The sequence below is a fragment of the Nerophis ophidion genome, linkage group LG02, assembly GCF_033978795.1.
Source record: "Nerophis ophidion isolate RoL-2023_Sa linkage group LG02, RoL_Noph_v1.0, whole genome shotgun sequence".
Lineage (NCBI taxonomy): Eukaryota > Metazoa > Chordata > Actinopteri > Syngnathiformes > Syngnathidae > Nerophis > Nerophis ophidion.
This window is the reverse complement of record NC_084612.1, coordinates 63,229,903-63,250,384: the sequence shown is the minus strand read 5'-3', so window position 1 is coordinate 63,250,384 and position 20,482 is coordinate 63,229,903. Positions and strand designations below refer to the sequence as shown.

The following is a 20,482-nucleotide window of genomic DNA, read 5'->3' as shown; positions in this document are numbered from 1 at the left end:
TAAGACGTGGATCACAAATGTAGGAACACACATAGGGGTTAGTTCATGAAAAGTTTTACTGCACGTAACTATTACTAACTGTTCCCGAACAACACAAGCCATTATTATTTTGTCCATATATAAATAGAAGTTTTTTTTTTTGTTTTTTTTACTGTAGGTAGAGAAAATGAATAACATAGGGGTGGGCCAAAGAAAAGGCAAACTAAAAAATAAATACATACAGTGGAGTGCGGAGGTAGTTGTAGAGCAGGGGTTACCAACATTTTTGAAACCAAGAGCTACTTCTTGGGTACTGATTAATGCAAAGGGCTACCAGTTTGATACACACTTAAATAAATTGGCAGATATAGCCAATTTGCTCAATTTACCTTTAACTCTGTTATTATTAATAATTAATGATATTTATCTTTGTGGAAACACTGATCATCTTAATGATTTCGCACAATAAATACATATTTTTGATGACATGTTTTAAATAGGTTAAAATCCAATCTGCACTTTGTTGGACTATATAACAAATTGGACCAATCTATATTTCCAACAAAGACAAATCATTATTTCTTCTAGATTTTCCAGAACAAATTTTTTTAAAGAAATTCAAAAGACTTTGAAATAAGATTTAAATTTGATTCTACAGATTTTCTAAATTTGCCAGAACAATTTTTTAATTTTATTTTAATCATAATAAGTTTGGAGAAATATTTCACAAATATTCTTAGTTGAAAAAACAGAAGTTAAAATTAATAATTAAATTAAAAATTATTTATTATTCTTTACAATAAAAAAAAATACTTGACTATTGATTTAAATTGTTCAGGAAAGAGGAAGAAGGAATTTAAAAGGTAAAAAGGTATATGTGTTTAAAAATCCTAAAATCATTTTTAAGGTTGTATTTTTTCTGTAAAATTGTCTTTCTGAAAGTTATAAGAAGCAAAGTAAACAAATAAATTAATTTATTTAAATAAGTGAAGACCATGTCTTCAAAATATTTTCATGGATTTTCAAATTCCATTTGAGTTTTGTCTCTCTTAGCGTTAAAAATGTCTAGCAAAGCCAGACCAGCTTGCTAGTAAATAAATACAATTTTAAAAATAGAGGCAGCTCACTGGTAAGTGCTGCTATTTGAGCTATTTTTAGAACAGGCCAGCGGGCGACTCATCTGGTCCTTACGGGCTACCTGGTGCCCGCGGGCACCGTGTTGGTGACCCCTGTTATAGGGTATCCCCAGCTAAATGACAGATAGTTAATAGTAATGGATCTTCATTGGGTGCATTTGTACACTCTCAGTTACATTACGTGGATATATTACATGTGGACCAATAGATAGAAAAACTCTTATTTGATTGAATTGATTGACACTTTTATTAGTAGATTGCACAGTACAGTACATATTCCGTACAATTGACCACTAAATGGTAACACCCGAATAAGTTTTTCAACTTGTTTAAGTTGGGGTCCATGTTAATCAATTCATGGTAAATTGTATAAATATATATATATATATATATATATATATATATATATATATATATATATATATATATATATATATATATATATATATATATATATATATATATATAAATATATATATATATATATATATTTATATATATATATATATATATATATATATATATATATATATATATATATATAAATAACCCGTTAATGAATAAGTATATCCGTTCAGCCACCGTGTTCAATGAACAAGTCTGATCTACAAAATTTGCAGGCAGCATACCCCTTCCCCTTCGAGTTGTCCTGGATGAACCAAAATTATTTTTTCCAATCATTTTTGAACTTTCAAGCGTACTTCTTCTTCTTACTCGTCGTCGCCATGTCTCTTCTTCGTTCTTCTGCTTCGTCTCTGTTATGTTTTTTGGACATTACTACTTGCCGTGGTTTTGAAGCAATGCATGATGGGAATCCGGATGTTGTGTGTCAGTGTATTAACGTGCCGGCTGGAGTAAACACACTCTGAGAAATAGCTCCGTGCCTGCCTACTTTATGGGTTATATATTTATGGGATAAACCTATGGATAACGGAGACATATATATAATAGTCTCCTTTTCAGGTGATTTTTTGTCCGGGTGGAAATCGGGAGAAATTCGAGAGAATGGTTGCCCCGGGAGATTTTCGGGAGGGGCACTGAAATTCGGGAGTCTACCGGGAAAATCGGGAGGGTTGGCAAGTATGCACACACTAGATGTGGCGAAATTATTCTCTGCATTTGACCAATCACTGTCAGGCTTGCCACTGACAGTTTGTTTGTGTTTTAGTTTTTCCTCTGTGTGTGTTTAGTATTTCCTGTTTTTAGTTCCTGTCAGCGCTCTTATTTTGTCTGTTTCCAGTTTTTTTCCCCTGTGCGCTGTTTCTTCTCAGCTGCGGCTGATTGGCACCTGGCCACACCTGGTGTCAATCAGCCCGCTCCTATTTGTACCTGCTTTTCTCCTCCAGTCAGTGCTGGATTATTGTCGCTCTTGTCATTGCTACCTGTCCTGTCGTATAATTTCTTGTTTTCATATTACATGTACGACTTCTGTTTTCTGCTCGATACCTGCTAGCTTCCACGCTAGGCCCCTGTGGAGGGAGGTTGTGATTAGCACACTGCAGGTATGGACATCAGCGACCCTGTCTGAGTGGCTGAGGACAGCGCACCCTCAGACGGGGGCGTGGCATGGGCAGGACGGCGAGACGCAGCTGGCAGGTGATTAGATGTCGCAGGTGGTACGCGTTAATCTAATCATCTGTTGTCTTTTTAACAGTGACCGGGCAGCAGAGGAGGGAGCGGTTGTTGGAGAGACTGAAAAGTCAATGATGAGAGATTGAGTTTAAAACCAACGTGTTATATTAAAACTTGTCACACCTGACCCACCGGTTTCCAGCGTGCATCTGTGGTACTTGTGAGTAAAGAAGCTTACAGCCTCTTTTTGTTTTTGCTATCTTCCATGCTAAGCTCCGTTTATTTTCTAGCTCCCATGCTAGCTCTTAGTTTGTTATCCGCCCACGTGCGCGCTTTTTGTTTGTACCCTTTGTTTGATTTTGTCTTGGTATCTTTATTAAATACTGTTTTCTCACTCCATGCCTGCCTCCATCTCTGCATATTGGGGTTCGTCACCAACTAACTCTGACAATCACCCCTGATCAAATTCTGTTAAATGTAGATTTGGTTAATTTTCCGGGATATCTTCCCCTATAGCATAGCTACATTTAATCAAGAGTAACTTAGCGTACTACATTTTTCAAGTAGCTGTGCCTATTAGAGCATACAACCAAATCGTTGTAACGCACATAAATGCAATTCATTTGATTACTTGTTATTAGTCATGCACCCTAACTCCGATTTTCCTAACACGGCATACTTACATGTACGCCTTATAGTCGACGCCGATCTTCTGCACCCTGATGTCGTACTTTGCGTCGATGAAAGGCTCCGTGGTGCAGTAAGTCTGAGTGATGGCCACAACGCTGGCAATGTCCTGGAAGTCGCTCACATTGTCCACTTTGACCTTTGACAGGAGAGCAACACGGGACTTTTAGCAACGTGTTTCATGTCACTCTAAAAACTGCTGGGTTGAAAAGGACCTAATTCAGGTAGGAACTGCTGGGTAACGATTGGATCAAACCAACGCTGGGTTGATTTAACCCAGCAAGATGAGTTTCTTATTGAACCTAACTTGATGGTTTGTATATGCAACCCAAATGCTGGGTCATTTTAACTGCAACGTTGGGTCAATTCTACCAAATAAATTGGTTATTTTCATTTTTTTTGTAGTCCCAACGTCATAATGACTTGAATGAATGAATGAAATAAGTTTATTTCAGTCATATAATCAATCAAATCAATCAACCATTTTGTGTGATCAGTTTTACAGTACAGGTTATACGTAAACAATCATACACATTTACACACAAAAGAAAAGAAAAAGAATGACCGAAAAAGGAATAGGCTGAGGCCTAAGCTCATATTTGCCTATCCTTTACCTTCACTGAAAATTAGATTGCCTGGAACATCAACGTTAAAAAAAAAATCAATGGGATTTATGACTTCTACAGGCAGAGATCATCATTGGAATTTGTAGTTTTTTAATGTTTCGGGACATCTTTTTTGTAGTCCAAAGTGCATCATGATTTATGCTTCCTACAGGAAGAAGTAAAAAATCCCATTTGTAATTTTTAAACTGTCCACCGTCTTTCTTTCGGAGACCAGATTGGCCAAACCGCATGTACAAAACCTAAACCCAGTGAAGTTGGCACATTGTGGAAATACAATAATTTGCAAATTCTTTTCAACTTATATTCAATTGAGTACACTGCAAAGACAAGATATTTAATGTCCCAACTGTGAAACTTATTTTTTTTTGTGCAAATAATCATTAATTTGGAATGTAATGGCAGCAACACATTGCAAAAAAGTTGGCACAGGCGCATTTTTACCACTGTGTTACATGGCCTTTCCTTTTAACAACTCAGTAAACGTTTGGGAACTGAGGAGACCAATTTTTCAAGCTTTTCAGGTGGAATTCTTTCCCATTCTTGCTTGACTTACAGCTTAAGTTGTTCAACAGTCCGGGGTCTCCATTGTGGTATTTTAGGCTTCATAATGTGCCACACATTTTCAATGGGGGACAGGTCTGGACTACAGGCAGGCCAGTCTAGTACCCACACTCTTTTACTATGAAGCCACGCTGTTGTAACACGTGGCTTGATATTGTCTTGCTGAAATAAGCAGGGGCGCCCATGATAACGTTGCTTGGATGGCAACATATGTTGCTCCAAAACCTGTACCTTTCAGCATTAATGGTTCCTTCACATTCCTTCTTTGTGCCAGCTTTCTTGAAACATGTTACAGGCATCAAATTCCAAATGAGCTAATATTTGCAAGAGATAAAGTTTTCCAGCTCGAACATTAAATATCTTGTCTTTGCAGTCTATTCAATTGAACATAGGTTGAAAAGGATTTGCAAATCATTGTATTCTGTTTTTTTTTTTTACCATTTACGATTTCACTGGTTTTGAGTTTTTGTACTTAGTCTATGAGGATTGTTTTATAAACAATCATACAATAATGTTACACGTGACTTTGATTTTGAACTGCTTTCACAAACAGTCACAATATAATGTGAAGTCCATCTAGCATAGTCCGCATCGATAAAGATGGTGAACTATTAATTGCTTTAACATGGTGATTATCAAAGAGACTTACCCAAGGACTAATACTAATCAAATATTATCCTGGGGGCCATAGATAATTCATTTGCGAGCCAGATCTGGCCTGCGGGCCTTGACTTTGACACCCCCTGCTCTAAATGTATCAAAAACACAAAGTATAACTGCAATGTACTCTGGGAAAAAGACTCACTCAATGGAAGTCATTCTGGACTCCTAGTGGTATCAGTATTGCAATTTTTTTTGTAGCTGTCGGCCATGTTTTTTGCAGATATGACGATTTTGCAGAAATCGGAAGTTTTCAAACTACAAGTTGCAATACTGACCTCTGCCTGTAGGTGTCATAAATCATTATGATGTAGAGACTACAGCTAAAAGGGTGGTTGTCTTTGGAGAACTACAAAAGTAAATGGCGGCCGGATATGACGTACACCGTCTTCCGGTTTTAATTCAGGTTTAGGCCAGTCCACTTTGTGTGTCATCACCCCCCCACTCATCTCCCTAAATAAATGGTGCATTTAGGCCAGGCAAAAACTACCCCACTCATTATAAATACGACGCAACAGGGTCAACCCTGTTTCGTCGCATTTATCAGAAATAACCCAGCATTTTTTTTTATTGTGTTAATAAAATTTTGTGTGAAAAAAAAAATAATAATAAATAAAAAATTGTGTACATTAAACTTTGGAGATGGGCAAAAACTACCTCACTCCTTAGAAATAACTTATAAATACGACGCGACAGGGTCGACCCAGCATTTGGTTAGAAATAAATAACCCAGCATTTTTTTTTATTGTATAAATTAAATTTTGTGGAAAAAAAAAAAAAAAATGGTGTATATTTAATTTTGGAGATGGGCAAAAACTACCCCACTCCTTATAAATACGAAGCAACAGGGTAAACCCTGTTTCGTTGCATTTAATAAGAAATAACCCAGAATTTTTTTTATTGTGTTAATAAAATTTTGTGTAAAAAAAATAAAAAATTGTGTACATTAAATTTTGGAGATGGGCAAAAACTACCCCACTCCTTAGAAATGACTTATAAATATGACGCAACAGGGTCGACCCAGCATTTAGTTAGAAAAAAATAACCCAGCATTTTTTTTTATTGTATAAATTACATTTTGTGGAATAAAAAAAAAAAAGAAAAGGTGTATATTTAATTTTGGAGATGGGCAAAAACTACCCCACTCCTTATAAATACGACGCAACAGGGTAAACCCTGTTTTGTTGCATTTAATAAGAAATAACCCAGCATTTTTTTTATTGTGTTAACCTTTTGTGGGTTCTTCCGAGGATGTTGTAGTCGTAATGATTTGTGCAGTTCTTTGAGACATTTGTGATTTGGGGCTATATAAATAAACATTGATTGATTGATGATAACATTTTGTGTAAAAAAAATAAAAAATTGTGTACATTAAATTTTGGAGATGGGCAAAAACTACCCCCACTCCTTAGAAATAACTTATAAATACAACGCAACAGGGTCGACCCAGCATTTAGTTAGAAAAAAATAACCCAGCATTTGTTTTTATTGTGTAAATTAAATTTTGTGTAAAAAAAAATAAATAAATACAAATAAATTGTGTAAATTTGATTTTGCAGATGGGCAAAAACTACCCCACTCCTTATAAATACGACGCAACAGGGTCAACCCTGTTTCGTCGCACTTATAACAAATAACCCAGCATTTTTTTAATTGTGTCAATAAAATTTTGCGTAAAAAAAAAAAAAAAAATTGTGTACATTAAATTTTGGAGATGGGCAAAAACTACCCCACTCCTTAGAAATAACTTATAAATACGACGCAACAGGGTCGACCCAGCATTTAGTTAGAAAAAAATAACCCAGCATTTGTTTTTATTGTGTAAATTAAATTTTGTGTAAAAAAAAATAAATAAATACAAATAAATTGTGTGAATTTAATTTTGCAGATGGGCAAAAACTACCCCACTCCTTATAAATACGACGCAACAGGGTAAACCCTGTTTCGTCGCACTTATAACAAATAACCCAGCATTTTTTTTATTGTGTCAATAAAATTTTGCGTAAAAAATAAATAAATTGTGTACATTAAATTTTGGAGATGGGCAAAAACTACCCCACTCCTTAGAAATAACTTAAATACGACACAACAGGGTTGACCCAGCATTTAGTTAGAAAAAAATAACCCACCATTTGTTTTTATTGTGTAAATTACATTTTGTGTAAAAAAAATTAATAAATACAAATAAATTGTGTAAATTTAATTTTGCAGATGGGCAAAAACTACCCCACTCCTTATAAATACGACGCAACAGGGTAAACCCTGTTTCGTCGCACTTATAACAAATAACCCAGCATTTTTTTTATTGTGTCAATAAAATTTTGCGTAAAAAAAAAAAAAATTGTGTACATTAAATTTTGGAGATGGGCAAAAACTACCCCACTCCTTAGAAATAACTTATAAATACGACGCAACAGGGTCGACCCAGCATTTAGTTAGAAAAAAATAACCCAGCATTTGTTTTTATTGTGTAAATTACATTTTGTGTAAAAAAAATAAATAAATACAAATAAATTACGTAAATTTAATTTTGGAGATGGGCAAAAACTACCCCACTCCTTATAAATACGACGCAACAGGGTAAACCCTGTTTCGTCGCACTTATAACAAATAACCCAGCATTTTTTTTATTGTGTCAATAAAATTTTGCGTAAAAAAAAATAAAAAATTGTGTACTTTAAATTTTGGAGATGGGCAAAAATTACCCCACTCCTTAGAAATAACTTATAAATACGACGCAACAGGGTCGACCCAGCATTTAGTTAGAAAAAAATAACCCAGCATTTGTTTTTATTGTGTAAATTAAATTTTGTGTAAAAAAAATTAATAAATAAAAATAAATTGTGTAAATTTAATTTTGGAGATGGGCAAAAACTACCCCACTCCTTATAAATACGACGCAACAGGGTAAACCCTGTTTCGTCGCACTTATAACAAATAACCCAGCATTTTTTTTATTGTGTCAATAAAATTTTGCGTAAAAAAAATAAAAATTGTGTACATTAAATTTTGGAGATGGGCAAAAACTACCCCACTCCTTAGAAATAACTTATAAATACGACACAACAGGGTCGAACCAGCATTTAGTTAGAAAAAAAAATAAAAAATTGTGTAAATCAAAAACTACCCCACTCCTTATAAATACGACGCAACAGGGTCAACCCTGTTTCATCGCATTTATAAGAAATAACCCAGCATTTCTTTTATTGTGTAAATACAATTTTGTGTAAAAAAAATTAAAATAAATAAAAAAGTGTGTACATTAAATTTTGGAGATGGGCAAAAACTACCCCACTCCTTATAAATACGACGCAACAGGGTAAACCCTGTTTCGTCGCACTTATAACAAATAACCCAGCATTTTTTTTATTGTGTCAATAAAATTTTGCGTAAAAAAAAAAAAAATTGTGTACATTAAATTTTGGAGATGGGCAAAAACTACCCCACTCCTTAGAAATAACTTAAATACGACACAACAGGGTTGACCCAGCATATAGTTAGAAAAAAATAACCCACCATTTGTTTTTATTGTGTAAATTACATTTTGTGTAAAAAAAAAAATAAATACAAATAAATTGTGTGAATTTAATTTTGCAGATGGGCAAAAACTACCCCACTCCTTATAAATACGACGCAACAGGGTAAACCCTGTTTCGTCGCACTTATAACAAATACCCCAGCATTTTTTTTATTGTGTCAATAAAATTTTGCGTAAAAAATAAATAAATTGTGTACATTAAATTTTGGAGATGGGCAAAAACTACCCCACTCCTTAGAAATAACTTAAATACGACACAACAGGGTTGACCCAGCATTTAGTTAGAAAAAAATAACCCACCATTTGTTTTTATTGTGTAAATTACATTTTGTGTAAAAAAAATTAATAAATACAAATAAATTGTGTAAATTTAATTTTGCAGATGGGCAAAAACTACCCCACTCCTTATAAATACGACGCAACAGGGTAAACCCTGTTTCGTCGCACTTATAACAAATAACCCAGCATTTTTTTTATTGTGTCAATAAAATTTTGCGTAAAAAAAAAAAAAATTGTGTACATTAAATTTTGGAGATGGGCAAAAACTACCCCACTCCTTAGAAATAACTTATAAATACGACGCAACAGGGTCGACCCAGCATTTAGTTAGAAAAAAATAACCCAGCATTTGTTTTTATTGTGTAAATTACATTTTGTGTAAAAAAAAAAAAATAAATACAAATAAATTACGTAAATTTAATTTTGGAGATGGGCAAAAACTACCCCACTCCTTATAAATACGACGCAAGAGGGTCAGCCCTGTTTCGTCGCACTTATAACAAATAACCCAGCATTTTTTTTATTGTGTCAATAAAATTTTGCGTAAAAAAAAAAAAAAATTGTGTACATTAAATTTTGGAGATGGGCAAAAATGACCCCACTCCTTAGAAATAACTTATAAATACGACGCAACAGGGTCGACCCAGCATTTAGTTAGAAAAAAATAACTTAGCATTTGTTTTTATTGTGTAAATTAAATTTTGTGTAAAAAAAATAAATAAATAAAAATAAATTGTGTAAATTTGATTTTGGAGATGGGCAAAAACTACCCCACTCCTTATAAATACGACGCAACAGGGTCAACCCTGTTTCGTCGCACTTATAACAAATAACCCAGCATTTTTTTTATTGAGTCAATAAAATTTTGCGTAAAGAAAAAAAAAATTGTGTACTTAAAATTTTGGAGATGGGCAAAAATTACCCCACTCCTTAGAAATAACTTATAAATACGACGCAACAGGGTCGACCCAGCATTTAGTTAGAAAAAAATAACCCAGCATTTGTTTTTATTGTGTAAATTACATTTTGTGTAAAAAAATTAATAAATAAAAATAAATTGTGTAAATTTAATTTTGGAGATGGGCAAAAACTACCCCACTCCTTATAAATACGACGCAACAGGGTAAACCCTGTTTCGTCGCACTTATAACAAATAACCCAGCATTTTTTTTATTGTGTCAATAAAATTTTGCGTAAAAAATAAATAAATTGTGTACATTAAATTTTGGAGATGGGCAAAAACTACCCCACTCCTTAGAAATAACTTATAAATACGACACAACAGGGTCGAACCAGCATTTGGTTAGAAAAAAAAATAAAAAATTGTGTAAATAAAAAACTACCCCACTCCTTATAAATACGACGCAACAGGGTCAACCCTGTTTCATCGCATTTATAAGAAATAACCCAGCATTTCTTTTATTGTGTAAATACAATTTTGTGTAAAAAAAATTAAAAAAAATAAAAAATTGTGTACATTAAATTTTGGAGATGGGCAAAAACTACCCCACTCCTTATAAATACGACGCAACAGGGTAAACCCTTTTTCGTCGCACTTATAACAAATAACCCAGCATTTTTTTTATTGTGTCAATAAAATTTTGCGTAAAAAAAAAAAAATTGTGTACATTAAATTTTGGAGATGGGCAAAAACTACCCCACTCCTTAGAAATAACTTAAATACGACACAACAGGGTTGACCCAGCATATAGTTAGAAAAAAATAACCCACCATTTGTTTTTATTGTGTAAATTACATTTTGTGTAAAAAAAATAAATAAATACAAATAAATTGTGTGAATTTAATTTTGCAGATGGGCAAAAACTACCCCACTCCTTATAAATACGACGCAACAGGGTAAACCCTGTTTCGTCGCACTTATAACAAATAACCCAGCATTTTTTTTATTGTGTCAATAAAATTTTGCGTGAAAAAAAAAAAAATTGTGTACATTAAATTTTGGAGATGGGCAAAAACTACCCCACTCCTTAGAAATAACTTATAAATACGACGCAACAGGGTCGAACCAGCATTTGGTTAGAAAAAAAAAAAAAAATTGTGTAAATCAAAAACTACCCCACTCCTTATAAATACGACGCAACAGGGTCAACCCTGTTTCATCGCATTTATAAGAAATAACCCAGCATTTTTTTTTATTGTGTAAATAAAATTTTGTGCAAAAAAAAAAAAATTGTGTACATTAAATTTTGGAGATGGGCAAAAACTACCCCACTCCTTAGAAATACGGCCCAACAGGGTGAACCCAGCATTTGGTTAGAAAAAAATAACCCAGCATTTTTTTTTATTGTGTAAAAAGTAATCTGTGTGTTAATTTGATGGAGAAATTAGGAGGGCATAAGACGACTAATGGATTTATAGTAAATTGAAGATAAAGATTGAACTGTCATCTTAGCTTGACAATATTAACACTCCTACAAATCAATAACATGACCAGAAAGTTGCCAACATTGACAGGATATGAATGATAAATGTCAGCTTAGTGACTTCAGGACCTCCAACACAACGTGAAATATTGATTTTCTTACCCAATGTTATGCGACAGATTGTGAGCGACTGTCGGACACAAAAAAAAAACAACACTCACCTTTCCCATTCCGGAGTGAGCGTGTCCGATCTTCACCACGACGGGAAAGCTTGGCGTTGTAATCTGAAAAAGCAAGACAGAAAGATAAGGGAGGACACTGGAGAAGTAGTCCTTATATGGAATACTTCCATTTTCACAGGCTCGAAGGAATAAGGGCAAAGTGAACAAAACAACATTGTCAGGCCTTCACTATATCGTTGACATACCATCTGATACTGGTACCTTGTAACAGTGTTGGTGTTTAAACTGTGCAAAAAAACGATACGTACACAAGAAGCATTTTTCTAGAACGGGGGTCAGCAACCGGCTCTAGAGCCGCCCAAGTGGCTTTTTACAAAAAGGATTGAAACACAACAGTTTGTTTACATGTAAAATCTTCCACTCGTTCTTTGTCTCATTTTGTCCACCAAAAGTTTTATACTGTTTGTGAATATCGGAATCAGAATCAATAATACTGTCAGGCTTGCCACTGACAGTTTGTTTTAGTTTTTCCTCTGTGTGTGTTTAGTATTTCCTGTCCTTACATCCATTTTCTACCGCTTGTCCCTTTTGGGGACTGATGAACGTCATCACACAAATTATTCAGAAAGCATAAACAACGAAAAATAAAGTTGGATTACTATTAACCGCAATATGTAAGTGTAAAAAACAACAACACTATGATTTGTGCATTTTCGGAATGTGCTTGCTCTATTTTTAAACAAAGAAAACAATCTGAAGTTGTCTTTATTTTTAAGTCATCGTGCCGTGATTTTACCACTTGGGAGCATAATTTTCTCCGCGTGGTCCCCGATCTAAAATGAGTTTGACACCCCTGGGTAAATGTTCATTTAAACATCCATCCATCCATTTTATACCGCTTGTCCCTTTTTTGGGTAGTGGGGAGTGCCGGAGCCTATCTCAGCTGCATTCGGGCGGAAGGCGGTGTACACCCTGGACAATTCACCACTTCATCACAAGGCAGATAGACAGACAACATTCACACTCACATTCACACACTAGGGACAATTTAGTGTTGCCAATCAACCTATCCTATTCCATTTTAACCTATATATATATTTTTTTATTTAATTTTATTTTAATCTTCTATTTTTTCCTCCCATCCCCCTAACTTGTTTACCTGTATCTCAACTTTTTTGTAAGGGGCGCTGGAAGCCGGGCAGACCCGTCAGCGATTCTGTTCTGTCTCCCTGTAATGTTTGTCTGATCTTGAATGGGATTGTGCTGAAAATTTTCATTTTCCTGAAGGAACTCTCCTGAAGGAATAAAATAAAGTACTATCTAATCTAACCTAATCTAATTTTCAGAATGTGCTTGTTCTATTTTTAAACAAAAAAAACAATCTGAAGTTGTCTTTATTTTTAAGTTATCGTGCCGTTATTTTACCACTTGGGAGTATAATTTTCTCCGTGTGGCCGCCGATCTAAAATGAGTTTGACACCCCGGGGTAAATGTTCATTTAAACATCCATCCATCCATTTTCTACTGCTTATTCCCTTTGGGGTCGCGGGGGGGGGGCGCTGGTGACTATGTCAGCTACAATCGAGCGGAAGTCGGGGTACACCCTGGACAAGTCGCCACCTCCTCGCAGGGCCAACACAGATAGACAGACAACATTCACACTCACATTCACACACTAGGGCCAATTTAGTGTTGCCAATCAACCTATCCTATTCCATTCCAACCTGTATTTTTTCATTTTATTTTATTTTATTTTAATCTTCTATTTTTTTCTCCCATCCCCCTAACTTGTTTACCTGTATCTCAACTTTTTTGTAAGGGGCGCTGGAAGCCGGGCAGATCCGTCCGGGTTGTGGAGCTCCTCACATTTGAACATTGTTCTGTCTCCCTGTAATGTTTGTCTGATCTTGAATGGGATTGTGCTGAAAATTTTCATTTTCCTGAAGGAATTCTCCTGAAGGAATAAATAAAGTACTATCTAATCTAACCTAATCTAATCTAACTTTCAGAATGTGCTTGTTCTATTTTTAAACAAAGAAAACAATCTAAAGTTGTCTTTATTTTTAAGTTATCATGCCGTTATTTTACCATTTGGGAGTATAATTTTCTCCGTGTGGCCGCCGATCTAAAATGAGTTTGACACCCCGGGGTAAATGTTCATTTAAACATCCATCCATCCATCCATTTTCTACCGCTTATTCCCTTTGGGGTCGCTGGAGACTATGTCAGCTACAATTGAGCGGAAGGCGGCGTACACCCTGGACAAGTTGCCACCTCATCACAGGGCCAACACAGATAGACAGACAAAACCCACATTCACACACTAGGGCCAATTTAGTGTTGCCGATCAAACTATCCCCAGGTGCATGTTTTTTGGCGGTGCGAGAACCCACGCAGTCACGGGGAGAACATGCAAACTCCACACAGAATGATCCTGCGCCCGGAATTGAACCCAGGACTACTCAGGAACCTTCGTATTGTGAGGCACATGCACTAACCCCTGTTCCACCGTGCTCTGTAAGATGCATTTTTTTTCGTGGTCCCCTTTATTTAGAAAAAGTATCTAAAAGTACCGATTTTGGTACCGGTACCAAAATATGGGGACGACACTGGAAGGGACAGCCGTTAGTTATACTGTAGGATACAGCAATAAAAAATGGCTGCTGGAATTTGAGGCGTAGCAGATGGAGGCAGGGCATCAAAAAGAGGAGGCAAAGCCTGGTTGTTTTTGTCCTGCGTGCGAGGAGGCAGTGCCTAACTTGTTGAGTGCATAAGAGGCTCCCTGTGTGCGACCCTCTCAGCATTCAGGACCAGCGTGCCAGGCGATCACAACTATTGTAAGTTAGCCAGGGTGTCGTCTCCCGGAGGGGAACTGGGGGGGGGTTAAAAAAAAAAAAAGAGAGATAGAAGGGGGGTGGGAGGCAAGAGATCAGCAACATCCAACCAATCCAGCTTGAAATTCTCGAGCTCAATTCTTTCTTTTCCTCAGCGGCCCGTGCAAGTGGACTTCCCCCCCACCCCCCGGTCATCTTTCCTCTAAGATTTGCCTCCGAGGGAATATAACGGGGATCAGAAGTTGGCAAACTTGAAGACGCTAAAGTAAGAGCAGCTCAGCCATGGCCGTGTCCCAGGAGAGGGGTGTGCGTTTGGGGCTGTGGGTGCTCCTCTGGCTGGGAGCTGCCCGGGTGGCGGATGCATGCAGCTGCCACCCGGCTCACCCGCAGCAGCTCTTCTGCAGCGCCGAGACCGGTAAGTTCGCTTCTCTATTAATCCTCCCCCCCCTTTGCACCATTTTAGCCTGGATGGTTTGTCATCAGAGCTTACACGACTAAAATGTACTACAGTTAAGCCAGGGGTTCTCAAACTGTTTTCACCAAGCACCGCCATGCCCAACAGGAGCGTAGTAGGCCTAGGTATTCATTAGAAGCAAAGGCAGAGGTTTTATCTGATAAGTGTTTTCAATATTTTTGGTAAGTCACTGTTTGAATATAGGAAAATAAAACACTGAACTTTAAAAAGGCCGACTGAAATAAGATTTTTTCTTATTCAAACGGGGATAGCAGGTCCATTCTATGTGTCATACTTGATCATTTCGCGATATTGCCATATTTTTGCCGAAACAAACATCGACGATAAAGTTCGCAACTTTGGGTCGCTGATAAAAAAAGCCTTGCCTGTACCGGAAGTAGTGGATGATGTGCGCGTGACGTCACGGGTTGTGGAGCTCCTCACATTTGAACATTGTTTACAATCATGGCCACCAGCAGCGAGAGCGATTCGGACCGAGAAAGCGACAATTTCCCCATTGATTTGAGCGAGGAGGAAAGATTTGTGGATGAGGATAGTGAGAGTGAAGGACTAGATGGAAAAAAAAAAGGCGAGGGCAGTGGGAGCGATTCAGATGTTATTAGACACATTTACTAGAATAATTCTGGAAAATCCCTTATCTGCTTATTCTGTTACTAGTGTTTTAGTGGGATTATATGGTACCTGAAAGTGGGTGTAGTCACGGGTGTGGTGACCGCCGGTGGGAGGAGGTAAGAGAGTCCGCAAGCTCCGGTCATGTCTACGGTAAGAGCCGACTTATTACCACAATTTCTCAGCGAAACCTGACGGTTGACATGTGGTCGGGAACCATGTTCGCTTGACCGCTCTGTTCCATGGTAAAGCTTCACCTTCGGGAATGTAAACAAGGAAACACCGGCTGTGTTTGTGTTGCTAAAGGCAGCTGCAATACACGGCTTCCCACCTACATCTTTCTTCTTTGACGTCTCCATTATTAATTGAAAAAATTGCAAAAGATTCAGTAACACAGATGTCCAGAATACTGTGTAATTATGCGATTAAAGCAGACTACTTTTAGCCGTGAGCGGTGCTGGAAGAACATGTTTGCTACAACCGGTGACATCACGCGCACGCCTCATCATACGCGTCATCATTCCGTGATGTTTTCAACAGGATACTACACGGGAAATCTAAAATTGTATGTGTTGCAAAGTTAATATTTCATCATTGATATATAAAGCGGTAGAAAATGGATGGATGGATGGATGGATGATATATAAACTATCAGACTTTGTGGTCGGTAGTAGTGGGTTTCAGTAGGCCTTTAATCAAGTGATTTATTTTTATTTTTGGTGTACCGCTAGATGAAAGCAACACAGTTTTGAGAACCACTAAGTTAAGCCAATATGATTTATACCAGGGGTGTCAAACGTACGAACAGGGTTTTAACCCGGCCTGCTGGATGAGTTTTGCCAAGTATAAAAATGAACCGGAATTTTTGAATGAAAGAAAACTGCTGTTCTAAATGTGTCCACTAGATGTCACAATAGCAATATTTGTATCTTTGTAGATGATGCTACATATGTACACAAAAAAACCAAACACGTTATTGCACCAGTCGAGGAAAATGATCAAACTACATAAATAACATACTGTAATTTGTTTTTTATATATTTTTTATCTTTATAGACTGAAAATTAACACAAATGAGTCGACTGATGAACATTATCACATCATTTATTGAGAAAGTATAAATAACAGCAAATAAATAAGCACAACATGTAAGTGCAAAAACCCCTCCCCAACAACATTATGATTTGTTCAATTTCAGAATGTGCTTGTTCTATTTTTAAATAAAGAAAACGATCTGAAGTTGTCTTTATTTTAAGTTATCGTGCCGTGATTTTACCAGTCCGGATAACTTGGGAGTAGATTTTTGTCCATGTGGCTCCCCGACCTAAAATGAGTTTGACACCCCTGATTTATACACTGTAGTGCCCTTTTATTCCTTTAATGCACAGTTGTCAAACTCAAGGGCCGGGGCCTAAATCTGGTCTGCCACTTCATTTATATTGGCCCGCTACATCATTGTAATGTGTCTCATCACAACTTTTTATGTGGCATGCGACATTATTCTACTTCATTTAATGTGGTCCTCTACATGATTTTATGATATGTATTTATTTATTAGATAGGAAAATTATAATACAGGTACTAAAAAAACCTAAAAAATAAATAAATAAATAATTAAAGTAAAACAATTAATAAAAAAAAATAATAATAATAATAAAAAGAAAACTATACCTAATAACTTTCTTCCAGAAGGTCTTATCTTTGTCATCAAAAAATTGAGCTTTTGGATGGGAAAAAGGTGAGGCCTTTAATCCCAGGAACACCAAACCTACTGTCAAGCATGGTGGTGGTAGTATTATGCTCTGGGCCTGTTTAGCTGCCAATGGAACTGGCGCTTTACAGAGAGTAAATGGTACAATGATAAAGGAGGATTACCTCCAAATTCTTCAGGAAACCCTAACATCATCAGCCTGGAGGTTGGGTCTTGGGCGCAGTTGGGTGTTCCAACAGGACAATGACCCCAAACACACGTCAAAAGTGGTAAAGGAATGGCTAAATCAGGCTAGTATTACGGTTTTTAGAATGGCCTTCCCAAAGTCCTGACTGAAACATATGGACAATGCTGAAGAAACAAGTTCATGTCAGAAAACAACACATTAGCTGAACTGCACCAATTTTGTCGTCGTGGCTTGTGCAGCCTTTTGAGACACTTGTGATTAGGGGGTATGTAAATAAACTTTGATTGATTGATGACATCATTTTACAATAGCAATTTGGATAGCTAGTTGTCATTTGATGTATATTCTATCAAAACAACAACATGACTGCAAATGTGTTTGTTGCTTCTCTTGAACTGCTTTTGTATGTGTGCACACGCTCCCTGCGTGTACGTGTTTACGCTGTAAACGTCAATCATTTTATCCGGCCTGGTACATTGTTTTTGTTGCATAAACTTTGTAACTATGAAAATAATAGACAACCATCAAACAAATGTGGTCTGTTAAACCACTGATGGTAACACAAGTTAGCTGGTGGTGTTTTTGTTATACAAACCCTGTTTCCATTTGAGTTGGGAAATTGTGTTAGATGTAAATATAAACGGAATACAATGATTTGCAAATCATTTTCAACCCATATTCAGTTGAATGCGCTAAAAAGACAACATATTTGATGTTCAAAATGAAAAACATTATTTGGTGTGCAAATAATCATTAACTTTAGAATTTGACGCCAAAAACACGTGACAAAGAAGTTGGTAAAGGCGGCAATAAATACTGATAAAGTTGAGGAATGCTCATCAAACACTTATTTGGAACATCCCACAGGTGTGCAGGCTAATTGGAAACAGTTGGGTGCCATGATTGGGTATAAAAGCAGCTTCCATGAAATGCTAAGTAATTCACAAGCAAGGATGGGGCGAGGGTCACCACTTTTTAAGCAAATTGTCGAACAGTTTTAGAACAACATTTCTCAACGAGCTATTGCAAGGATTTTAGAGATTTTACCATCTACGGTCCGTAAAATCATCAAAAAGTTCAGAGAATCTGGTGAAATCACTGCACGTAAGCGATGATATTAGGGACTTTTGAGCCCTCAGGCGGTACTGCATCAAAAACCGACATCAGTGTGGTAAGGATATCACCACATGGGCTCAGGAACACTTCATAAAACCACTGTCAGTAACTACAGTTGGTCGTTACATCTGTAAGTGCAAGTTAAAACTCTACTATGCAAAGCAAAACCCATTTGTCAACAATATCCTGAAATGCCTCCAGCTTGGAGGAAAATAACTATTCGGATTGTTGTAGGTGCAAAGTTCCAAAGCTAGCATGTGTGATGGTATGGGGGTGTATTAGTGCCCAAGGCATGGGTAACTTACACATCTGTGTAGGCACCATTAATGCTGAAAGGTCCATACAGGTTTTGGAGCAACATATGTTGTCATCCAAGCAACGTTATCATGGACGCCCCTGCTTATTTCAGCAAGACAAGTGTTACAACAGCGTGGCTTCATAAAAAAAGAGTGAGGGTACTTTTCCATATGAATTGGGAAATTGTGTTAGATGTAAATATAAACGGAATACAATGATTTGCAAATCCTTTTCAACCCATATTCAATTGAATTCACTAGAAAGACAAGATATTTGATGTTCAAACTCATAAACTTTATTTCTTTTTGCAAATAATAATTAACTTAGAATTTCATGGCTGCAACATGTCCCAAAGTAGTTGGGAAAGGGCATGTTCACCACTGTGTTAGATCACCTTTTCTTTTAACAACACTTAATAAACGTTTGGGAACTGAGGAAACTAATTGTTGAAGCTTTGAAAGTGGAATTCTTTCCCATTCATGTTTTATGTAGAGCTTCAGTCGTTCAACAGTCCGGATCATCTTAGGTGAGCTCGGGCCCAGCCAAGCCGGCGGCGTTTCAGTATATTGTTGATAAATGGGTTTGGCTTTGCATAGTAGAGTTTTAACTTGCACTTACAGATGTAGCGACCAACTGTAGTTACTGACAGTGGTTTTATGAAGTGTTCCTGAGCCTGGTGATATCCTTTACACACTGATGTCGGTTTTTGATGGAGTACCGCCTGAGGGCTCAAATTTGCAATATCATCGCTTACGTGCAGTGATTTCTCCAGATTCTCTGAACCTTTTGATGATTTTACGGACCATAGATGGTAAAATCCCTAATTCCTTGGAATAGTTTGTTGAGAAATGTTGTTCTAAACTGTTCGACAATTTGCTTACAAAGTGGTGACCCTCGCCCCATCCTTGTTTGTGAATTACTTAGAATTTCATGGAGCTGCTTTTATACCCAATCATGGCACCCAAACTGTTTTTTCAATTAGCCTGAACACCTCTGGGATGTTCCATATAAGTGTTTGATGAGCATTCCTCAACTTTATCAGTATTTATTGCCACCTTTCCCAACTTCTTTGTCACGTGTTGCTGGCTTTAAATTCTAAAGTTAATGATTTTTAGCAAAAAAAAAAATGTTTATCAGTTTGAACATCAAATATGCTGTCTTTGTAGCATATTCAACTGAATATGGGTTGAAAATGATTTGCAAATCATTGTATTCCGTTTATATTTACATCTAACACAATTTCCTAACTCATATGGAAACGGGGTTTGTGCACTGATATATTATCATAGATTATTTTTATTTTATTTACAATTGCATTTGTTCCACAGTTTAATATCTGATGTTCTAAGCATTTGTTTTGAGAAAAAAAATAAACACTTAAATATTTGTTAGTCACCCTGTCTTATGATTTCAAAGCAAGTTATTCATCATTCTGTAAAAAAAAAAACCCATAATAATCTAAAATAGTTCCCTTTGCAAATTGTGTGACAAGGCTCTTGTAACGTTGTTCTCTCTATATATAAAAGCATTATCAATTTATATTTAGGTTAATCACACTTTTGAAATGTGATTAATTGCGAGGATCATAGTAATTTGTTTGCTTGAGATAACTTTAAAAAAAGACCCTCATATTTTGACACAAATGCAAT

At 36.4% G+C, this 20,482-nt stretch overlaps 2 protein-coding genes across 6 annotated transcripts in view; one reads left to right on the top strand and one right to left on the bottom strand.

The window, feature by feature from the left end:
* syn2b (synapsin IIb) overlaps positions 1-20,482 on the bottom strand; it is a 226,436-nt gene that overhangs the window by 26,246 nt on the left and 179,708 nt on the right. For all 4 annotated transcript variants that reach the window (XM_061888185.1, XM_061888194.1, XM_061888176.1 and 1 more), the window contains 2 exons: positions 11,644-11,706; positions 3,371-3,513 (listed from right to left, as the gene is read on the bottom strand). In XM_061888185.1, coding sequence (XP_061744169.1) covers positions 3,371-3,513; positions 11,644-11,706 — 206 coding nt within the window. The remainder of the gene's footprint in view (positions 1-3,370; positions 3,514-11,643; positions 11,707-20,482) is intronic.
* LOC133543535 (metalloproteinase inhibitor 4-like) overlaps positions 14,300-20,482 on the top strand; it is a 56,420-nt gene continuing 50,237 nt past the window's right edge. The window contains exons 1-2 of one of the 2 annotated variants that reach the window (XM_061888154.1): positions 14,300-14,441; positions 14,594-14,853. In XM_061888154.1, coding sequence (XP_061744138.1) covers positions 14,721-14,853 — 133 coding nt within the window. In that variant the 5' untranslated portion in view covers positions 14,300-14,441; positions 14,594-14,720. Of the gene's footprint in view, positions 14,442-14,484; positions 14,854-20,482 lie in introns of those variants that run through there. The other variant, XM_061888150.1, reaches the window with a different exon arrangement.